This window comes from Etheostoma spectabile, chromosome 18, assembly GCF_008692095.1.
Source record: "Etheostoma spectabile isolate EspeVRDwgs_2016 chromosome 18, UIUC_Espe_1.0, whole genome shotgun sequence".
Taxonomy (NCBI): Eukaryota; Metazoa; Chordata; class Actinopteri; order Perciformes; family Percidae; genus Etheostoma; species Etheostoma spectabile.
The window spans coordinates 19,696,212-19,720,242 of NC_045750.1; the positions used below are offsets into that span (position 1 = coordinate 19,696,212).

At 43.6% G+C, this 24,031-nt stretch overlaps 3 protein-coding genes and 1 long non-coding RNA gene across 4 annotated transcripts in view; 1 reads left to right on the forward strand and 3 right to left on the reverse strand.

Moving 5' to 3' along the window:
- mdn1 (midasin AAA ATPase 1) overlaps positions 1-24,031 on the forward strand; it is a 1,030,807-nt gene that overhangs the window by 142,565 nt on the left and 864,211 nt on the right. The gene's annotated exons all lie outside the window — the stretch shown is intronic.
- Positions 3-5,739, reverse strand: ephx1 (epoxide hydrolase 1, microsomal (xenobiotic)). Its single transcript, XM_032542353.1, has 9 exons — positions 5,588-5,739; positions 4,288-4,471; positions 4,019-4,199; positions 3,581-3,799; positions 3,244-3,373; positions 2,957-3,171; positions 2,747-2,855; positions 599-721; positions 3-342 (listed from the first exon to the last, which is right to left on the reverse strand). The coding sequence occupies exons 2-9, from the start codon at positions 4,468-4,470 to the stop codon at positions 132-134; spliced, it is 1,371 nt and encodes a 456-aa protein (XP_032398244.1). The 5' UTR covers position 4,471; positions 5,588-5,739; the 3' UTR covers positions 3-131.
- LOC116705897 (uncharacterized) lies at positions 6,319-19,269 on the reverse strand. The gene is made up of 3 exons (XR_004336076.1): positions 19,259-19,269; positions 15,907-15,909; positions 6,319-6,469 (listed from the first exon to the last, which is right to left on the reverse strand). It is a non-coding gene; the product is annotated as an uncharacterized LOC116705897 (long non-coding RNA).
- Positions 8,594-9,716, reverse strand: srp9 (signal recognition particle 9). Its single transcript, XM_032542373.1, has 3 exons — positions 9,495-9,716; positions 9,302-9,370; positions 8,594-8,817 (listed from the first exon to the last, which is right to left on the reverse strand). The coding sequence occupies exons 1-3, from the start codon at positions 9,564-9,566 to the stop codon at positions 8,698-8,700; spliced, it is 261 nt and encodes an 86-aa protein (XP_032398264.1). The 5' UTR covers positions 9,567-9,716; the 3' UTR covers positions 8,594-8,697.

The following is a 24,031-nucleotide window of genomic DNA, read 5'->3' on the forward strand; positions in this document are numbered from 1 at the left end:
AAAATGAGTGCTTTTGTTTTGAAGCTTTGACTCACCAACTGCCTTATGGGTATTAAGACAGCATGGCAGGTGTGTCATTGGTCAGTGAGAATAGGTTTCTAATCTTGCTAAGCTGTCATATTATTGGATCACTACACAGCCCGCTGCTTCTCCACTATCTTGGTGAAGTTCTGGATGTCCTCGGCCATCAGCTGGGGCTCCTCCATGGCGGCAAAATGGCCGCCGCGGGCCATGGGTGTGAAGGTCACCAGGTTGCGGTATTTCTGTTTGAGCCACAGTTTGGGAGTGTGCGTCAGCTCGTTGGGGAAGCAGGCGAAGCCAGTGGGGACGTCCACAGGGATCCTGTGAGGAGACATCACACATATTATCACCTCAGCCACACCCTTTCACCTAATCACCAGAGTCAGGGGTGTCAACTGCTGGGAACATCAGGCCAGCACAGTCATCCAATGATCTAACACGATGACTGGTACAGTCCTGTTCAACTTTGATCTTTTCATCGTCTGAGCTTTGAAAAGTTATCTGTGACTTATGTTTGGCAGCATTGAAACGAGTTGGCCCTGTCACTTTGGTGCTCTTTCAGCACCAGATCACTCACTTAGAGTGAGGCGCGTTCAGGCCTTTGCCAAGGTTCTCCTTGTAGAACCTCATGGAGGAGATGATGCAGCCAGACGTCCAGTAGATCATCACGTTAGTCAGCAGGTCATCCAGGGAGAACTTCCTGCAAGGCACACGCACACACACGTTACAGTAATGAGAAGCCCATCTCTGCCAACGAGAGTGGCAGCCTTTTTCAGTAGCTCTGTTGAATCTGTAGATCTGCTGTGAGTGTTTTTAGTTTTTCATAAACTTTTTATCTTTTCACGCATCGCACGTATCTGTATATCCTATGGACATGGCTATTACTAGTCCGCAACACAGCAGTAAGAACCTAATTTAATCAAGGGAAGAACTGCTTGAACTGAGGACAATGGGAAACGCCGAACATGCCGGCACATTTCACCCGATCCCGGAGGAACTAAGGCGGGCATATTGAGGATGCAGAGCTGGAGCTAAAGATGAGGCTAGGCTCATGGAAAAGCGATGGCGGTTCAAGCCGTCCATTCCTTTGTGTGTGATGGGGAACGTGAACTCACTGGCGGCCCTTATGAAGAATGTGAAGGTATACAGGGAATGCAGACTACCATGCTTTACAGAGAAATGGCTCAAAAGCAACGTCCTGGACGCTAACGTGGAGCTACCCAGCTTTTCAACTGTGAGGGCGGACAGAGACCCTAAACAAAGGTGGGGGGCTTGCACTCTTTGTCAACTACAAATGGCTCAACCCAGGACATGTGACGGTGAAGGAAACTATTTGCTGCCCAGACACTGAGCTGTTAGCAGTGAGTCTCAGTATTACATGCCTAGGGAGCTATCACACGCCATTGTTGTTTGTGTTTACATCCCTCCACGAGCTCTGGCTAACCACTATCGCGAGGCGTCTGGCTCAGCACCCTGAAGCCTTCATTGCGATCACAGGGGACTTCAATCACACTGGTCTCAACCCTGCTTGGCTTTTATCAATTTGTAAATTGCCCTTCAAGAAAGAACAGAACAAGCAACCTCATGTATGTGAATGTCAGAGATGCATACAATGCCACTCCACTGCCACCGCTGGGGAGATCAGATCACAACCTGGTCTTCCTACAACCAGAGTCCATTCCAGTTGTTCGCAGACCACCTACCACCACATGCTCCTTCAGGAAATGGTCTCCTGAGGCAGAGGAGGCCCTGAGGGACTGCTTCGAGTCAACAGACTGGAATGTACTGTGGTGTGCTGGGGAGGCAGTATTAAAAAGAGAGACGCTGGGCGACTGAACAAGCTGGTAAAGAAAGCTGGTTCAGTTGTTGCCATTAAGCTGGAGTCACTTACAGCAACTGCAGAGACAATGAGAAAATGAGTAGGATGCTGGCTATTATGGACAATGATAGCCACCCACTACACAGCACGTTCTTTAAACAGAGGAGCATGTTCAGTGGCAGACTTCTGTCACTGTCATGCAGACAGGTTAAGGAGGTCCTTTGTCCCCAGGGCCATCCAGCTCTTCAATACCACACAAGGGGGGAGGGGAGGGGAGAAATTGACTTTTCAGCGTGAGCCTGTCTCTCTCAGCTCCTACCATTATCAGTTTGTCTACAGTCTACGACTGTCTTATAGGCTATATTAGCCCTCTTACACAATCTGGACTGTGATCATCTACATCTCACATCTTATAACTTATTCCCTGTCATATAGTGTTCTTATTCAATCAGTTAGTTTATCGGTTATGTTCATATTTAACAGTCATAGTTAATGTTTGATTATGATCTTCTGCACTGTTCAATCCCTACACTGTTCACCTTTGCACTATCACCATTGCACACAGTCTACCTTAGTACCCTCTCTTATCATGGTCATTGCACATCTGTGAGTGACTTCTATTTTTATGTATGTGTGATATATGTGTTTGTTGTGTTATGGTTGTCATAGCTACTGGATATCTACAATTTCCTTTGAGATGAATAAAGTATCTATCTATCTATCTATCTATCTATCTATCTATCTATGTGAATATTTTGGGATCGCACTGACAGAGGAGTCTGGCTGCTGCTGATCCATACATGTTCTACTGCCACTGAAGCTACTCCCAACTGTTTGCGTGTTTGTACTTATCCAGCGGACTGTGAGCAGGACTGGCTCCATTATGTTCTGCTGTGTTCTCTGTACCTGGTGAGTCCTCCGTCCTCCAGGTCCCTGAAGTCGCTGTTCGTCCATGTGGAGAACTTCTCCAAGATGTAGGCAGCCAGACCCACTGGGGAGTCATTCAGTCCTCGGCCTGAGGTGAGAAAGGGGAATGGATTTGCTGATTAAAAAGAGATTCTATGGACCATTTTTAGACTGGACTAAAGCCGATGGATCCTGTTATCAGGTCCTTACCCACGGTGTCAGGCTTGGTGGCCTGGATGTGCATGTAGCCAGACTCTTTGATGGATATATTCACCAGTTTCTCCATGCAGGGGAAGAGACGCTCAATGTCCGTGTCAGTGAAGCCAAACAGCTTGGGGAAGTAACGGCCCAGCATGAGGGACAGGGTCATGAGCAGCCCCGGATTGGAGGGCGGGGCAAAGTTCACATGCAAGCCTCTGATACTCCTGGAGAGAAAAACTGGAGTAAGACCTTATTTCAGCATCTCTAAATACTTTGTGTGTGGGTGTATGTGTTACCTGGGCTCCAGCTGGGCCATGTTGGTAGTGACCAGCCAGCCCCAGTCTCCTCCATGAGCGTAGAACTGCTGGAAGCCCAGACGCTTCATCAGCTTGTGGAAGATGTGTGCGGCACGTACGGAATCGAAGCCTGCATAAACACACACACACACACACACACACACACGTCAAGTTTTAAATGGACATTTCAATTGTTGAGACAAATTCTGGGATCAACGGTTTCTTTTCATCAGTGTTGTTTCCAATAACCTACACGTACAAGTACATGTGATCTGCATATTCATTCTGTTCCCACATCTGGCATTAATATATTCCCAAAAACACTTTCCAGACTCACCTTTCTTATGTGGTGCTTCTGAAAAACCGTAGCCTGGTATGGAGGGGCACACCACCTCAAACACAAGGTGGCTGGGGTCTGATGGTTCTGTCAGTAGAGGGATCAACCCATAGAACTCATAGAAGGAGCCGGGCCAGCCGTGCACCATGATCAGAGGAAGAGCACTGGATCCCTCTGGCACCGTCTTGGGCTTGACATGCAGGTAGTGGATATCAATACCTGGAAAATGGATAGAGGATGCAGGTTAGAGGTAGGCACATATCTTCTTCAGGAGGGTGAAATATTGAGTGTAAATAATATTTCATTGAGTGAAATATTATTGCCAAATGCAATTCATGGCATTTGTTTGCACATGCTTGGGTCATGGTGAGTTACTTTAATTTTATTTTATTATAAAAGGAAAGCAAAAGCACTTTATGGCGTGCAGAGCTTGCTCACCTTCGATGTTGGTTTTGAAGTGAGGGTACTGGTTGAGTCTGTCCACCTGTCTCCTCCAGTCAAAGTCATTTCTCCAGTAAGACAGCACCGTCTGCAGGTACTGGGAGTTGAAGCCGTAGGTAAAGTGGCTGTCCTCCAGAGAGGGGACAGGCCGAGTCTGGTCTATCCTCCTGTAGAGGTCCTGGGACACAGGGACACAGGGATAACATTAGGGACGGCCAGGACTGCCTGACTGACAGACTGCGAGACAGACGGAGAGGAAATCCAACCTCCAGCTCCTCAGCACTGGTGCTGACTGTAAAGGGACGAATGGTGACGTCCTCCCCTCCATCAGGAGGGGCACCAGCCCCCCACCAGCCATCCTCTGTCCTCAGCACCTGGGTCCTGCTCCTCTGGACCAGGAAGTAGAGCAGCCCTCCAACCAGCAGAGCAACCAGCACCTCGGTTAACATGCTGCAAGGACAGAGACAGACAGGGAGGCAGTGGGACAGGGAGGGGTGGGGAGGAGAGAGGGACAAGGAGGCAGTGGGACAGGGAGTTGAGGGAGGTGAGGGACGGGGGACGGGGAGGCAGTGGGACAGGGAGGCAAGGGAGGGGGAGGGACAGGGTGGGGCGGGGAAAGAGGAAGGGAAGAGAGGGAGGGACGGGGAGGGAGGCAGGGACAGGGAGGCAGAGAGACAGGGAGGGAGGGATGGGGAGACAGTGGGACAGGAGGGAGGGACAGGGAGGAGGGAGGGACAGGGAGGCAGTGGGACAGGGAGGGAGGAAGGGACGGGGAGGCAGGGACAGGGAGGAAGTGGGAAAGGGAGGAAGGGACAGGGATGCAGGGACGGGGAGGCAGTGGGATAGAGAGGCAGAGACAGGGATGCAGGGACAGGGAGGCAGTGGGACAGGGATGCAGGGCCAGGGAGGCAGTGGGACAGGAAGGGGCGGGGAGGCAGTGAGACAAGGAGGGGCAGCAGGGTTCAGATGGATGATTGAGAACTACAGATTTACATATTTGACGTGGCTATTATTAAAACATTAAAACAGTTGTACCTTTATTAAAGAAGTTATTATGGATCAAATCCTAAAGGATCATTAACGTGTGCAGAGTGAGTGACTGTGGTGTCTGTGGTGTACTTTAATGAGCTCAGAGGAAACAAAGTGGCAGTGTTGCTGTGGCCAGCTGTCACGTGATTAGCCCCTGGCTGCATGACCAATCAGCAGCGGCAAACAGCAGTGTTCCCCGCACTCTGACTCGAGTCTACGGTGACGTTACGTAACATTAATGTAATCAGTAGTCTCTTTATCTACATCAAATTGCTTTACTGGCAAGAATGTCAGGAAAACAACATTGCCAAGCGTCAAGGATCATACAATTCCCTAATAATAAGATGAAAGAACCTACACATGCATGCCTACAAGTTTACAATGAATACATAAATGTATTCAAACTGTCTGCTGGTCCCGTCCAGCCCGTCACTCCTCCTGTCCTTCGGTAACGTCTCGACACTGTAACGTTACTATTCTATACCGTTACTATACTTTAGCGTTACTTGGTAGCTCACAGTAACATTAGTTACTCACCTGTTGACTTAACGTCCACGGACCAGTGATGCAACACGTGTGCTGCTTGTTATTCTGCGAGCATGAAGAAGGAAAACACTGGCGAGACCTGACTGACTAACCGTGAGGAAATACCAGAGGGGCATGATGGGTCATGTAGTACTTTACGGATGAGGCCAAATGGGATGCTGGGTAATAACTCAGGGAATTACTGCAATTCAAATCAAATCAATCACCAGATAAATAGAATGAAGAAATTATCTGTAAAGCAATATTTCACCACTTTTCTACCATGAATATTGAACATAGTTCAGTTTTAGGATGATACTGATGGTGATAGCTTTATTGTTTGACTCAAGGTCCATTTAAAAACATTCAACCCGATTAAAAGGACAGAGAGAGAACTATAGCATGCACCGTTTGGTTATTATTTCTTCAGAGCACTGCTCAGCTTTGTCTCTACTCAACACGGGACGTCCCGTAGAGCTTCAGACCGACCGTAGATAGATAGATTTATTAATCCAAAAAAAATGGGAAATTATGGGAGTTAGTAGATAGCAAGCCTGGCTGATTAGAAAATGCTGATACAGATGCAAATGTATTTTAAATGAAGTCAGTTACTAAGGGGAATATAAGTGCTACATGTGTGTTTCTATAGTGGACCAATGCACCTATTATTTTTATTATAATTATTTTAGTTGTCCATTCATGTAACAACAGGGAGAGGACACCTCAATGGTTTGACCTTATGGGCTGGGGAGGAAATAACTGACGTACATACTCTGATTCATGTTTACAGTGGGCATGGAATTTATCACTTAATTATCTTTATAGTTTCTAGATTTTAGAGTCCAATTCATTCAGTGTCTTTCTTTTCTAGTAGGCTATATATGTCCATATATACTCGGAAGCTGAGCATATAGCCTAATACGTTGAAAAGGAAACTCGGCCTATGTGATAAAAAAAATACATGAGAAAAAGTGTGTCAGATAACAGCAGACTGACTTATTGATGTATCATTTATGAACTACTGAAATCACTCAATTGGTCACTTGTCATTTGCAAAACGAACAGTTTTGCATTACACTTTGCATTAAAAGCGAGCAGTGGAAGTTAATAGTGGAAGTTAATATGACTTAGGGAATTTATATTTTAGCCCATGAGAGAGGGGGGGAAGGGAGAGAGAGAGGGAGAAACGGAGTGAGAGAGATATTTATGCACCATATTCGAGCGTTGTAGAAAATGGATCTTCATGGTAAATTTCCTGAGTAACATTAACTTCTGCTTACTGATAAGGCTAATGATTAATGTGGTTAATGTGTGCTAATGCTGAGTAGCTTATCCTTGACTGGTATGGTTATGACGGGTTCAGAGCAGTGGTCAGTTGATGGATGTCTTCAGGCTGCTCACACATTCAGTCGGTCCGAGATCGTGTCCCTCGCTTTCTCTCACTGTCTTAACAGACCTCGAGGTCAATCTAGATTTACTGATGCTAAATTGGTGAATACTTATTAGACATACTTTACACACAGTGAGCAGCTTTTAATGCAAAGTGTGCAATTGTTTGTTTTTTGTTGTTTGCAAATGACAAAGTGACTGTGAATGGTTTCAGTTAAGAGCAGTAGTTTGTAAATGTATACTTTTAGACTATCATTCAGTCGGGCCAAGCTTCACATACTAGATGCTTAGCTCCCTCATACATATGGACATAGAAAAGAAAGACGCTGAAGAAATGGGACTCTAAAATCTAGAAACTATAAAGGTAACTGATACATTTCATGCTCACTGTAAACATAAATGGACAGAGTATATTCAGCAGTTATTTCCTCCGCAGCAAAATATGTCAAAAACCATTGAGGTGTCCTCTACCTGTTGTTACGTGAATGGACAGTAGTCTACACTATATAGTTATTGGTTCAGTGAACTTAGACTGTAATTTGGGAGAATTGTACAATTAGGAAATGTTCCTAAAATTGTACAATCCTTCCCAATTATAGTCATTAGAGAATACAAAAAATTAATCAACTAAAATAATTGAAGGTGCATTGGTCCACTATAGAAACACACATATACAGCACTTATATTGCCCTTAGTAACTGACTTCATTTAAAACACATTTGCAACTTTATCAGCCTTTTCTAAAACAACTGTGATAATATATTCACCAAACTCAATACAGCAATATAACAGTAACAATGTCACATGAATAACCACTAAAAATAATGGTCGCAACTTTAAATAACTAAACAGCAATATGCACCTGTTTTATTAATGAAAAAAATAAGGTAAAAGCACTTCTGAGTGAACCGAAAAGGCTCCAGGATTAATTAATCCTAGCTGGCAAGACCAGGCTAACTGTACAGAATAAATCTCCATGGTAACTTAGGTGCCTCTGCTTTTGTGAAACAGAGTCAAGGCTAAATTAAGCCAGGATAACTGGGACATCCCAACTTAATCCCTTATCTTAGTTTGTGAAATGGCCCTCAGATGAATACAGGCGAAACACTGGCTCTACTGGAGTAAATAAACGTTTATTGAACATGTAACAATGATTCTCAGTCGACAAAATGGCATTAGGAGGTGTGTGGGGTTCCTCCACACTGTCACCAGCCAATCAGAAGCTCCTGCTCCAGTTGCGTGGCACGAGTCCAGGAGGAAAACCAAAAAGGAACCAACCTGTGCTGAAACTGAATCCAACATCACTACGTAGATGTGAATAGAAAAGACATGTTATGTTTCCATGCCTGTCCTTTTTGTCCTTTTTAAAACTCAAATTAAATGCAGCTCCTCTAAAGAAATCAAGGAGCCAGAGCTGCTCGCACTGCAGCTGAGGATTTGCCCCCCCCCCCAAAAAAAACCCCCATCATCCAGCAACCTACACTCACCTTCCTTAGAGTCATACCATCAGGACAATGGGATTATATTGAAGAAAGTGTCGTTAAAAAACAAAACATATCTTTATGTATATTACTATCACATATCTAGCGGTATGACATCCAAATAGGCAGCTAGGCAGCCAGACTCCCTCCCCCCCTCCCCCCCCCCCCCCAAACTCCACATGGCACTGTGATGGTCCTGTGCTCTAACAACCATTGTGTCCACTGGATTCGGTCCAGCTGCTCCGGAGCATTTTAGTCCGTCTCCATGGAGCCACTGTGCGTCTCCTTGGACACCATGAGTCTCATCAGTTTCCCGTGGAGCTTCTCGATCTTCTTCACGTCCTGGGCCTGGTCTGTCTTGTACTGTAAACACTGTGGGGAAGGACAAAAGACTACATGAGGACAATGATAGCTACAGCACCATTACCGTCAACGGGCTGACAATAGTCTCACAGTACTATCACATATCAACAGAGACATATCTCCTTCTCAATATATTCTCTGTATGTATGTGCAAAAGCCTGCGATTCATTATTTATTTATTGTCTGTATAATGCACCACACACACACACACACACACACACACACACAACACACACACACACACACAACACAGAGTTGGGTGTATATAATACAGATTGTATTTTTGTTTACTTATGAGTGATTGATGCATTTAGCTGATGAAATCAATCAACAGAAAACTACAGATTACAGCCAAGTAACTCCAGGTAGGCTACAAAGTATCTTTGAGTACTGGAAGTATTAGTATGTTCTCTGGTTCTCAGGTCGCTGATGGATGGAAACAGTAGGGTGTCACGTGTTACTCAACAGTTCAGGTACACATGACGTCACTTACCACGGCATTGTCGGTGACTTTGATGCAAAGGTTTCCGTCGCAGTGTCTGTACTTGAGGACCACTCTCACCTGGAAACACACAAGGCTGACGTCAGTGACCCGTCTACAGCGCCACATACGCTCTGTGGCTATTCCCCAGCTAACAGGCTATCCAGCTAGCATGCTAAGCTGCTGCTGAGACAGAGAGGCTCACCTTCATGGGGTCTGTCAGATAGAGCTTCTCTGCGGCGCGCGCGAACTCCTCCCAGGTCTGATAGTGAGGCATGGTTCTGGGTTCTGGCGGACAGAGTTCGGTGGAAGAGACGGATCGGAATCAACGAGCCGCTTCGCTCACTTCAGAACACCACATCAGCACCAGTGGTAACACAACCAATCAATGAAGAGAACGTACGGAAAAAACACTTCCGGGGCACCGTTTCAAAATAAGAGCAGAACACGTTTACAGAAGCAAAGGAATAAAACGGATCCAAATGAAACAAGTACAAATACAACTAAATAGAATGAAGGCTTTATGCACATTATAAAGTTTCTGGTAATAAGTAATAATTAATAGTAAGTCAAACAAACAGAACGCTGTTTTATTGATTGATATTTGATTGTATTTGTGATCAAGTTTAAAATGTGTCATCAGCAGTGGCTATGGTCCCATTCATTAGCTGCAAGCCTAGCGTTTCCCTCTAAAAAATAAACCCTGATGCTTAATCTAATCTGATAATTTTGGGTGAATCAGTGCTGCCCATGTATAATACTCTCTTTTCTCTCTCTCTCCTCTCTCTCTCTCTCTCTCTCTCTCTCTCTCTCTCTCTCTCTCTCTCTTCTCTCTCTCTCTCTCTCTCTCTCTCTCTCTCTCTCTCTCTCTCTCTCTCTCTCTCTCTCTCTCTCTCTCTCTCTCTTAGTCTAAGGTGCTGCCTCGTGCTTCATAGGCCCGAGCTTTGTTTTGAAAGGACCTTCAGTCACTGGACCGGAAACATACCTGAACTGTGAGGGAATTCTATATGTCGCCCTCTGGTGGCTGCACCTACAGCTGGCTGAGACACACTACCGACACAGTGCCAATGGAGTCAGCTCAAAAATATACAATACAAGACCGGGACAAATACACAGAGCTGATAGATGAGTAATATGTTTATCTGTAGCATAATAACTAGTAATAACAGCTGCCAGAGATGTAACATATCCCTTGACATGTAGCCTACTGGAGTACCTAGGCTTAAAGGAGCCTACAGAGTTTGTTTATGTGTTTTATTTGGATCCCCATTAGCCTCAACATAACCTAAAAGCTATTTTCCCTGGGGAATTAAATCTCACAGTTAATGCAATTAATATTAAAATAAAATAAAAGACAGTACTCTGAATAGCTAAATCTATTTTAAGAAATAAGATCACAAAAGCCCTATAACAAACTAATTTGATATGAAATATATTTAATTCCTTTGAAGTAAATATGTCTTAAGTGATTTTTTAAAACCATCCTGAGAGTTGTGTTTGATAGTCGTTGGGAGAGAGTTCCATTCACACGTTGCTCTGTACCTGACGAAACGTTGAATTAATTTAGTTTTCACTTTAGGTAAAATAAAACTCCCTCCTACTGCATGCCTTGTTGGATACTGATGTGTATCAGTACTAAACGATAGTATTGTATATAAAGTAAAAGGGGTTTTATTTGTTATAACGTCATGTAAAAAAGAAACATTAGTGAATACACAAATCTATTTTTAACTTTAAACCATGAGAGTCTTTCATGCATTTTATCAACATTAGATCTAAACTCAGACGAGAGAGCCACTCGTGCAGTTTTATTCTGAATCACTTTTCATATTAATTGCTGAAGTGCTGGACCACACCACTGAGCAGTAATCCAGATGTGAAAAAAACAAAGCCTGAAGGACTTGTTTAACTATCTGTGTTGTGAAGATGTTTGCACACCTTTTAATAACAGACAAGGTGTTATTCATTTTAGTTCCCAGTTTCTGAACGTGTTTGTCCCAACACAATCTATTGTCAATCATCACACCCAAAAGTTTAGCCTCTTCTCTTTGCTCTACAGAAGTTTTCGCTACACTAAGTTGAGTTTCGGTTTGGATCGTAAAGAAAAATGAGTTCCAACCACTAAACAAGTAGTTTTATCCATTGAGAATCAGTTTGTTAGTCCTGATCCAGTCCACCACTGACTGTAGCTCTTTCTGTTGTCCAGTATTTAGATCACCAATATCAGTTCCTGATAAATATAGAGTAGAATCATCAGCAAACATTGAAATGCTCACTTTATCTAAAACAGATGGTAAATCTATGAGAGGGTGAGAAGCTTAGTCATCCGATAGGAGCTCGGAGTGCGTCAAAATCTCCAACTATTTCGTTGCAATGTACCTGTACATGTGTAATGACAATAAAGTTGAATCTAATCTAATTGACGCAAAGCCTGGGAACACCTGAGAACGCCTCGGGATCCCCCCAGTCAGAAAGAGGAAAAGAGGAGCGATACCAGATAAGGGGTTGAAGATGGTAAATCATTAGTAATGATTGTAAATGAGCTGTATTTGTATAGCGCTTTTCTAGTCTTAACAACTACTCAAAGCACTTCCACATCATACACCATTCACACTCATACACTGTGCCACCTGCTCATCAGATAAACACACATTCACCCCCCCGATGCATAGCATCGGGGGCAACTCAGGGTTCAGTGTCTTGCCCAAGGACACTTCGACATGGGACTGCAGGGCAGGCAACCTTCCAATTGGTAGGCAACCACTCTACCACTGAGCCACACTGAGCCTTGTGTACAGGAGTGGTCCAAGACAACTTCCTAGACTCCATGTTACACAAGCCTTACCTTTGAAAAACTTCCATTAAAGTAAACTAATTGTCTTCTATCAGTCAAATAACTTCCATCCATAATAATGCGGTTTGTGAAAAACCATAATATTCCAGTTTTTTCTCCAGAGGGTGGGGGTGTAGTTCACGGCTCGTGCATCAAATGGCAGACAGAATAGTGGTAGGCTATTCTCACAGGCACAGTTCAATATTGGCACCATTTTACCAGCCAAATGCTGGTGAAATATGCAAGTGGTAATATGCAAGTTATTCAACTAATATTTAACAGAAGTTATCTCAGGACACTTTACAGAGCGATCTAGAGTACGTCTACACCACACTTTATTTTCAGAGACCCAACATTTACATTCCCCCAACAGCAAGCATTTGGTGGACAGCGCGGAGGAGGCAGAAACCTCAGACAGATCCTGGCTTTATAACCGGTACTATGACTAAGTGTGTAAAAAGTTCAGAACATGACATCACTTTTCTGTAATGCAGCCTTTAAAACCAGGAAAACACAACACTTATGTCATTTTATGATATCCAGAATCTAAGAGGATATCAACATAACACAGATATGTATCCCAGCCCTAAGTGGGTTCATCAGTCGTCAGCTGACGGGCATCTGTTTCAGAATCAAATACATGAAATGACTTTAAAATTTAAAATCCAATGATTAACAGATGTTTAGCATCAAGTCGCCCTGATAAGTCGACCTATAAGTCCAGCTATTGTCTGGTAACATTTTTTACCAAAGTAGGCCTACATTACATAATAGACCTTTCTATTTTATTTTTAGAAAACCCTTTCCAAATCCTCTTTTAAACCATCAGACAACTCTCAGGGTTAACAGAGCTTCCTTTAAAACAGAACAGTTAGTGTGTTTCCACATTTGTTCATGTGATGCTTTCCTCTTTAAGATAAAGATAAGATTCCCTCTTTAAGATTAAGATAATATAATTGACACACACACACACACATACACACTCACTTGCAGAACATCAGAGGGCTGCTGGTGCCGGTTTCCTCTCTACCTGGGACGTTTTGGGACTGATTGGTGGGATTGATGTGGACAAAGTAGCCTACTCTGACCCTGGTAAGAGATAATGAGGTGTAACCATGTATCAGCTATAATTTAAATAGCTCACGTTACTGTATTGTGTGAAAAGTTAACTTCATCTAATATTGTGTGTGGCATTTTCTTCTGCGGGGTGCAAACGTTCCACCAGAATAAGTTCCCTGCTGAGACTATTTGGCAGAGCGTCCGGAGCGTAGCGCCCTGATTTTTTAGTTAAGTTCTCATGACATTTTGCACTTCCAGGCGGTGTGAGAAACGTTCTTGTAAAGATATTCCCTTTGAGCTGTGGTCTTTATAAACACTGGGGTAATGAACATAAGAAGTCCTGTCCTGTCTGTGCTCCTGCCCTTCACTAGCCTACTTGGGGAACCTGGTGTGGCTGTGCTCAGGTCCATTACTGTGAGCACGCAGAGCTGCTATTGGCTTATCGAAATCAACCTCTGGTTGTCTTTGTTCATTATCAAAACATTACATCGTAAATACCAGAAGACATATTGGTGGCTTTACTGTACGTTCGCCACCACACAGTCTACATAGCAACCGTAGACCTCACCTCGGCTGACCTCACGTGACCTCATCTTGTGTGTGTATGTATGTGTGTGTGTGTGTGTGTGTGGGTGTGTGTGTGTGGAGCATGATTGAAACATATTCCCGGATTATTGTTTTTATACATACTATATATATAATATTCTTTAACACTCACACACACACACACACACACACACACACACACACACACACACACACACACACACACACAGCAGAACCTCAGTTGTCAGGGGCAACCTGTACGTGCTACGTCGGCCACGTCCCACCAGTTGCGTCACTTGCTGCCTTCAGGTACTATGGGAAAATCGACAAATGATGAATAGAACGCACTTTGGAGACTCAAACCAAGAGCTTGAACACAAAGTTTCCATGTGTAGTTCAGGTACCGGACAGACGCCATCACCAACAGGCCACAGTGAAATCAAACTGTTTCACAGAATGTTTGATCAGGTTTCTACAGCACTGTGTGGCAGTTTGGTCATATATATAGGGCCTATATTTATAATAGTAATAATAGCTACTAATAATAGCTGCATCGTGTAATGCACCAGTTAGTGGTTAAGTTTAGCTCGTCAGGATTTAGATACTGTTTTCTCCTCAATAGCTCATTTGGTAACAGTAGATCAGGGGGTGGTTCCCAGCTGTGGGACTTGGAGATTTCCGTGCGGCCCTGAACGCAGAGAGCGGCAGCGGCAGCGGAGCGGCACAGCAGCACCGCCGCATCAGCGCCCCGAGTGCGTCACAAGAAGCCGAGAGCCGCTTCCAGTGAGCGAGCGTTCAGCAGCAGCGGAGCCGCGATGCACAGGATCATGTAGGATTCCACTGTTGCTTTTTGAAATCCCAATTTTTCTTTTTTCTTTTCTTTTTTCTACTTTTACCGGATAGCCTGCAGACTGACACACCGCCGGAGTCGTTCATCTGGTCACTGGAGCCCTGAACCGAGCCGGGAACTTTTGGAAAACTACAAGTTAGCCGTCGTTGATACCGAGAGGACTTTGTGATATTTCTGGCCTGACAACACTTTCGTCATGAGGTAAGAAGCTCCCAGCAGTCTTAAATATAGACATATAGATATGATATGAGTGTAAGATGAGCAGATGGAGTCGGGAGAGAGATGTAAGGCTGAACATGTTGCTTTGTCTCACACACACACACACACACACACACACACACACACACACACACACACACACACACACACACACACACACACACACACACACACACACACACACACACACACAGAGCGGCTGCTGCTGCAGAGCCCTGTTACCGGCTCCATGTCCAGCTTCATGGACCAACAGGCTCGTGCAGCGGTCTGTGCTGCAGCTGAGGACGTGCATGGGGTAGGAATCATTCCCACTGCCGCTCCCACTCTACACGGAACACTGTGATAATGGAGCAGCATTTATTTAGGACACACACACTTAGTCAGTCAGTCACTCACTCCGATGGGGGTGTCTCTGAGAAGAAGTGTCCTGGGGACCGAGGCATGTGTGGCTGTTGTGTAACATGGGAGACATGAACCAGTGCTGAAGCTGTGTGTCAGTCTGGAAGTGAAGATAAGGACACTTTGCGTGGGTCAGCTGCATGGCAGGGCCAGGGTTAGCTGTGATGGTGCTGTCTGGTAACACTACAGCTGCATGTTCAGCGTCCACATCTGGTGATGACCTTGTTTCTGAAGGAGTTAGTTTGGGTCCTGAAATGGGCTGACGTTGCAGAAAGTGTCACTTTCACTTGATTGTGTTGAACACAACCCAGCGGCAATTCTGTCTGATGCTGCTCAGAGATGTTCAAATAGCTTCTATGGGTGCGTTTTCCATCTGATCTAACGTAGTGTACATGTGGACGCCCGGGCCCTTTAAGAAGAGAAAACCCCTAATTGAATCCAGCTGCTGGAATCTGTGGAGGCCAGACTGTGTTAACAATAGCTTTGCTTGTTGTGTCCATGTCCCACAATGGAAACCACTAACCTTTCTCTCTCTCTTCTCTCCTCTTCCTCAAACTCTACAACACTCTCATTAGTTGTTGTAAACCCTGTCCTGTGTTTTGGACTAGAGCAAGCAGGAGCAGCGACTGAGACACCAGATGTCCCTGCTGCCAGTCACAGCAGTCTGTGTGTTGTAGTTCTTTCTTTACCTACTCCAAATATAAATATAACCAACTTGCAACTTACATTGCAGCTGAGTGCAAGGCGGAGCGAGTCTCGATTTTAATCTTCAGCTATGGGGAAGTGCAAGTTTAGCGATGCTTCCAGATGTTTACGTTTTGAATTTTTTTTTAATTTAAATTGTGATGAAGGTCTTAAATTTAATTTATAATGGTCTTAAAAAGGTCCTAAAAGTCTTAAAATTGACTTAGTGAAACCCTGTTGTAACAGGCAGCTTTTTTCACCTGTTGTGCTCAGAGGAATGGAGTGAACCATCAGGAGTTATCGGTCCACTGGCTGTCCAGAACACACTGCTGGTATTCAGCATTACTGACCCATTTCCAAAATCTCCCCAGTTAACCTGCGTTCACACAGCTGACTCGTCCAGCACACACCTTGTGCAACCCAAGACCATTAGTTTCCAGTAACATCTGGCTGAACGAGGAAAGCGAAGAGAGGTTTGAATTGACTGCCACGTCAGGAACAATAGTTTGGTCTGGCAATCAGAGCTTCCAAGGTCTTTAAAAAAGCTATTTAAAAACTCCAATATCTCAGAGTGGTGCTTGGGGAACCATGGCTCTCATGGTGTGACTTACTAAGTTAACTCTGAAGAGCAGACACATTATCCCTCAATTTGGCTGAGTGGACGTGGTATGAGACTATACTGGGACATCTGTGTGTTAGTGTCTCGCCTTCATACTGCGCTTCTCTTCGGACACTCGGCAGACATGTGTCGGCTGCTGTTTGGAAGGTCCGACATACCTGGCTGCAGCACATTCCTGGACCATGAGCTGGAGGATGGACATGTATGGTGGTCAGTTAGTTCCCTGCAATGTGTGAGACGGCACGTAGCGCTGATGTCATCTTATTTGGGGCGGTTTGATAAGCAGCATGGTCAGGGTGGCGGGCTGGGAAGTGTCATGGTAACGGGCCTTGACAACTGCTGACAGGCCTTGTCTTTCTCCCCTCAGATGAATGACAGTAGCTGAGTCACTCAGCAATTCTTATATCCAAATGAGTGATAAATGGTCTGAACCTGAAGAGCTACTTAAGAATGAGAATGCACAATTGATTTAAAGAACGGAAGACACTGAAGACTCTAATCTGATTTAAATAAAGAAGTCTCTATGAGTGTCTTTTCTTAAGTTAATCACAAAGAGCTGAAAAGACGGCAGTCTGAGGGCACACGCTGGGCGAGACTTGTCCTCCGCCCCAAACGCAGCCTGTTACGGAGCATTATTCGCCTGCAGTACAAGACGAGGCCTTAGGGCTCGCCATCTCCATACGTTACATTTTGTGACGCCATATTTATTGGCGGTTGTTTGAGGACTGCTGCATTTATCACCATCATTTTAACGTTTCTTCAAAGTAGCCACCCTTTGCTTTTTTGATAGCGCTGCAAACCCTTGGTGTTCTCTCAATGAGCTTCATGACGTAGTCACCTGAAATGGTTTTCACTTCACAGGTGTGCCTTGTCAGGATTAATTAGTGGAATTTCTTGCCTTATCAATGGAGTTGGGACCATCAGTTGTGTTATGCAGAAGTCAGGTTGATACACAGCCAACAGCCCTATTGGACAAGTGTTAGAATTCACATTATGGCAAGAACCAATCAGCTAAGTGAAGAGAAACAAGTGGCCATCATTACTTTGAGAAATGACGGTCAGTCAGTCCAGAAAATTGCGTAAACTTTGAATGTGTCCCCAAGTGCAGTCGCAAAAACCATCAAGCGCTACACAAAACTGGCTCACATGAGGAGAGCCCCAGGAAAGGAAGACCAAGAGTCACCTTTGCTGCTGAGGATAAGTTCATCTGAGTCATATATATATATATATAGCGACCCATTAACGATGCGTTTAATCATATATGATTGAAGCATCGTTAATGGATCGCTACTCAGTATCGGCCAATACTCAAGTCAAATTATTGGAATTAGGATTGGGAAGGAAAGAAGTGTCAGAAGATCTCTTGTTCTCAGTCAATCCCAATGGAGCAGTGTATGTTGAACTCCCATGGCTCAAGAGGTCCTGACCAACAGGACTTGCTCTGTCCTAGGTCTGTCCCAGGCATATGTATGTATGTATGTATGTATGTATGTATGTATGTATGTATGTATGTATGTGGGTGGTTGACGTGACGCTCCATTTTTGCGTCCATGGTGACAAATGTAAATAAAAATGTATAATATTTCATTAAAATATATGTTTTTATATACAATATAATCTTCCAGAACTAATACATCTGTAATTAATGAGCATTATAATTCAAATGTGTAAATATTTTGTTTTAAGCATGACGTTTGTCCTGTGGCGTGACTGTCCGGGGTGGCGTTGCTTATCTTAAAACTACTGTAATAAAATGAAAAATCTGTCTGAATACATTAAAATACTTGAATAGATGTTTTAGTAGTGTTAACTTAACGAAGCTAAAGGTTATACATTTTAAGGTCCCCATTTAGAATAATTATAACACATTACATTTTGTCCGCAAAACTGGTGTCCACCTGGTGTGACGCCATTCTTTATGTATAAATCGGGCAATAATTTGGGCACCCTATTACTAAGAGGGGCCCTTCTTCATCCAGGAAGTACAGTAGACCTCACTGGAGCACATGGACTGCACACAAGGTGAGTTTTGGCTCAAATATTTTCATAATATTGCTATTTCCGTGCACTGTTGGAAATGGTAACCATTATGTCGTCCTTTGGTGTGACATAATTTAAGTATTGATCTGAAAATTTTCATCAATTTATATTGATTGACTATCCAAAACAATGAAAACCTTAACACTGTTAGCTAGGCCGCAAACTGGCCTTGATCTTGAAAACGTCCTCTGGTGTGACAGCACTGTCCAATAGTGTGACATAAAATCAGCATCACACTGGTGGATGTAGGCTCTATCAAGAGCCTCAAAACCATCACTCTCTCCCTCTTAACCTCCTTCCCTCCATTTTAACCTCCCTCACCCACCCCTCCCTCATAACATCCCTCATCTCACCCCCAACCTTCCTCCCTATCAATCTCCCCACTTCTAACTTCCCTCCTTTCTTACCTCTGAAGTTGAGCTTCCTCCTCCGCCTCCCAACCTCCTGCTTCCTATCCCCTTCCTAACTTCCCTCCCAACCTTCAGTAGCTAATTGTAGTAGTGATGTTTGCATTTTCTATTTTTAAGTTTTGCCTTTTTCTCTTACTCTCAGAAGGACACCACAAGTCAAACCTTCCTACTCTGTTTTGTTAAGGCTAGTTTGAGACCCACGTTGAAAGTGAGAGGCTGAGATGACAAGCGAGGAATGCCGGTTAGATTGTGTCCGACTTGATCCCGACTCGCTCTGACGTCATGCAAACGTGGGCAATGGAAATCTCACGAGAGCAAGGCGGCCGCAGGTCTAAGACCAGGGGGCACAGGTCTGAGACCAGGGGGCGCAGGCCTGAGACCAGGGGGCGCAGGCCTGAGACCAGGGGGCGCAGGCCTGAGACCAGGGGGCGCAGGTCTGAGACCAGGGGGCGCAGTTCTGAAACGCAGGCGGCACAGTTGATTTTCACCGACTGCAAGAGCCAGTTGGAACCAGAGCATGCTGGGAAACGCCGGCTTCTCATCTGATTTAACACCTGATTGGTTTACAACATGATGACGTTTTATATAAACCTTTCATTGTTTTTGAATTGGAGCGATTTTAACTGCTATTTGTCTGATTTAAAGACTTATTCTGTACAGAACACATGTTGTGTGGCTGATTGACGTTTAGAAGTCAGAAAGACTAAATCTGATCAGATCACGGATCATCTACAGCAGGGGTCTCAGCAACAGATTTCATGTAGAACATTCTGAGATCTACTCATAATTAAAACAACTAGAGACTGTGTACCAGCTGATATGTGGGTCTGATTATATTTTATTAAATCGGAATCGGACCACAGTGTTTTTGTAACTTCCTGTCCAGCCAAAAGGTGACGTGAATCCCTTCCTGTCCAGTCTAAAGGTGACTGAAATCACTTCCTGTCCAGCCTAAAGGTGACTGGAATCACTTCCTGTCCAGCCTAAAGGTGACTGGAATCACTTCCTGTCCAGCCTGAAGGCGGCTGGAATTGGCTGGAAACTGTCCGACTTTACCTCAGCTTTTTGTCCCCCCCCCCCCCCCCCCCGCTGCTGCTGCTGCCGCCTGCTCTCGTCTACTTTACAGGCGAGGTGCAGTTCATCTGGAACAAGCCTATTTATTGGTAAAGGTTTGCCCCAACCCCTATGGTTTGGCCACGCCCCCTTTCACAGCTAATTACCTGTATAATGTATAGTCTCGTGTGAGGTATCATTGAGCTCAGCAGGGAGTTTTCTTTTTATTGGTGACGATTTGCGGTGTTTGACTGCCGCGCAAATACACGGTCGCAAGGAGCGTCGTCTGCCAGTAACCCTGACGTGCGCAGATTAGCAAGGGCTCGTCCTACGCTGCTTGCAGCTTTAATTAAAACTTTTTTATTTCAGAGAATATTAAAATACATTTGAACAAGAAAAGTAATAAATCAGGTCAATTTTGTATACATGTTCATGTCATGTTGCTAAATGTTACCATGGCTCCCAAGTCTTTTTTATGGGAATGTTGGTTTCTTCTTTTTTCTTCTGACTTTATTGTACAATAAACATTTGAACTTAAAGTTGTAAATATATTTAATGATTTTTTAAATTAATTTGAACAAGAAACAATAAATGTGAATGTGGGGCATACTGGTACTTTCTGTTGTCCTGTGGTGTGACAAACTGAGTTATAAGTGGAAAAGGCATTTTAATGCACAAATTCATGTAAAAGGTGTTGACTAGTATAATAATGATATCATCAATATGCACATATAAGGATGGAATGAAGTTTTGTTAGGTTTTATAGTAATTATAGGGAATATAATCTAGAACTTTGGGTAAAGTCCCTGTATGTAAATCTTATAGTCGGAAAATAACATGATTGTGAATTTGTATTGGTTACTTTTGATGTGGGAATATAATTAGGACAAACTGATAAGGATTGTGAATCTTTGTCTTATCTGTCACACAATTTCTGAATTAAATATTAACATTAAAAAGGTTGTCACACCGATGGACAATATTTGGGACTACCACACACAAAAGTTATTAAAATACAAAATAAATAAGGAATTAGAAAGGAACACATTCAGTTTTTATTTATTCACATATTAATCAATATAATTATTGAGTTGAGTCTCTGCAGAAAGCTTTTGATGTGGTTCAACACACGCTAATGCAGCTTAAACTGGTTCTCACTGCGGATAAGACTAAATTGATGTTGTTTAGTAACACTAAGAAGGTTTCTCAAGTTCATTTTTCTGTGTTCACTTTGACTGCAACATTTTTATCTGTCTTTGATTATGGTGACATGGTGTATAGGACCGCCTCAGCACAATGTCTGCATAAGATTGACACTGTGTACCATGCGTCTCTGAGATTTATTACAAATTGTAAAAAATCTAACCCATCATTGTGAATTGTATACCAGAATGGGATGGCCATCGCTGTCAGACAGGAGATCAGGGCGTTGGCATATTTTTATCTATAAGGCCATGCTAGGTCTGTTGCCATCCTACATCAGTAGTTTAATCACACGGAGAAGTGTTGGTTCCTATTCATTGCGATCAGATGATCACTTGCTGCTCTTTGTTCCATTTGCCCGTACAAATCTGGGAAAAGGGCTTTTGTCTACTCCGCTCCTTCTGCATGGAACTCTTTGCAAAAAGACTTGAAATTATCTGAATATATTTAACTGCTTTTAAATCCAGATTGAGAGAACCTGAAATGACCTGTTTACATTGTAAATGTTTTTAATTATCTGTGTTGTATAACTTTTATAAATGTATTGATTGTGTTTTTGCTTGCCTCTTGGCCAGGACTCCCTTGAAAAAGAGGTTTTTTTTTCCTGGTTAAATAAAAAAAATAAAAAATCAATATATACATATAAAAACACACTGGTCAAAAAGCTCAGTGGACACAGAAAACTGACTGCTTATTTGAATAGAGTGTATGTCTATCTTTTCTGTGGTATTGTCCTCATGTAAGTGCACACTGATCCAAGGTTCCCTCCAGACCAGGTGATTGATATGATTTTAAATTGATGCCAGAGACTATAGTCTTGAATCATTCCTGAGTGGTTAAAGACAGTGTTGTTGCTCTTCTTTTGGGATCAACTGGCTCCCCGCCACTATCTGCTCCTTGCACGCCTTATCTCCTCCCTCTGCAGTCTCTCTCCTCTCCACCAATCCCTCCCTGATCACTCTCTCATTTCACCTTCTGCTGCTCCTCACAGGCCAGCTCTTTTTCTTTTATCTCCATCCTTTCAGCGATCACGTCTCAGTGTCCTGTTTGCTGACTGACTGTTAGCAGAGGGAAAGTCAACCCAAGGAGCAGAGTAATCACAGTGCGTCTCAGAATTACAGCTGAGTCACTGAAAGACATGACTTTGAGCCTCAAGCAGCAATGAGCGTTACTCACTTTAATCACACTCCCAGCTGACCCGGGTGTGGTGGGGTGTGTGTGTGTGTGTGTGTGTGTGTGTGTGTGTGTGTGTGTGTGTGTGTGTGTGTGTGTGTGTGTGTGTGTGTGTGTGTGTGTGTGTGTGTGTGTGTGTGTGTGTGTGTGTGTGTGTGTGTGTGTGTGTGTGTGTTGTGTTGAACACTCAGGATATTAAAGACCTGTTTGTGTCCCATCTGGATGTGCCAGCTGGGTTAGGGTGTCCTCTGTTTGGGCCAGTTGGCAGATAACATTGTGCCCATCACAGAGACTGAGCAGATCCTTAACTGCTCGCATTGATTGTTGCACCGATCCAACTCTCGTGTCCCGGTAACTATTTTGATAGAGAATCCAAACCTGATCCTACTCTCTGTCTTCCAGATTTGAAAAGCCTGAAAGGTCCGACCCACATCCAGATGTTGGGTCTGGGAACTCACCATTATCAGGGCTCAGTCCGAGGAGCCGGATAAACGGTTGTCTTTCAAATTCCCTCTGCATGCAATAGGATAGCGCTTCAACCAACCCCCCCTTGCAATATATGTGTGTGTATATATATATATATATATATATGTGTATGTATATGTATATATATATATGTTGAAATGAAAAAGTAATTCTTAAAAGATGACATAATAGCTTAATTTGGAAATAATAAATCATTCTCGATTACTGCGGTGATTTTGTAGGGGAGTGCATCTACAAAGAAGTTGAAGTAATAATAGTGATAACATAAAGTAATAATTCAATCTAAACAGCTCTATAAAGAAGGAAATATCTCTCCATTCCTGCAGTACGAGCCATGACACTCATGAATGTGCATTTCTCCGCTCTGCGCCTGAAGGTAAAATTAAACTCTTGGTTTGTTTTAGCAGCAGAAACTTTAATCTTTGTCACTTGAGTGGATGATCCCTTTAAATGACCGCAGTGTGTTCCAGGTTCAGATACCACTGTATCATGTATCTGCCGCTCTGCACCCTCTGAACAGCACCACCCGAATTGTTCTGTCGTCAGAAGTGGTTGTCCCGGCAACACTCTTTTGTTCAGCCGATTGTAGCCTTGCTAGATCTTAATGAGCAGACAGGAGAAACATGTCATCCATGTCCCAGTTGGGCCTCACTTGGCCTCCATAATGAAGTGGCCCTGGACAAAATGCTCCATCTTTGTTTCCTGCACAATGGCACTGAGAGAGAGACCCAGACCTGGCCCTGGACAGTTTATCAGTCACTCTGACACCAAACAGACCAACTTTTTAAACAGCTTTAAACTTTTCAAACAATGAAAGAGGTCATATGCAGTTGTTTCCCATCACTTCACTTCACACTGAACACAGGGGATCTCAGTTCATTTGAAACAAGGTGATATTTTTTGGTATCATATCTGGTATAACTTTATTACAAACAAGGGTAATTTTTTCTGTTTGCTCATTAAATCTAAAAAGGCAAAGCAGACACATTTGTGAGGTAAGAATAGTTCTGATGATAATAGAAGACGACGAGCAGGAGAGATGACTTATTATAACGCTCCAGGTCCCTGCTGGAATACACTTAAAAACTTTCAGGTGTGTGTGTGTGTGTGTGTAATTATGTGTAAACTAATTAGTATTAGTAGATTTGTTCCTAAAGAAAAAAACCTA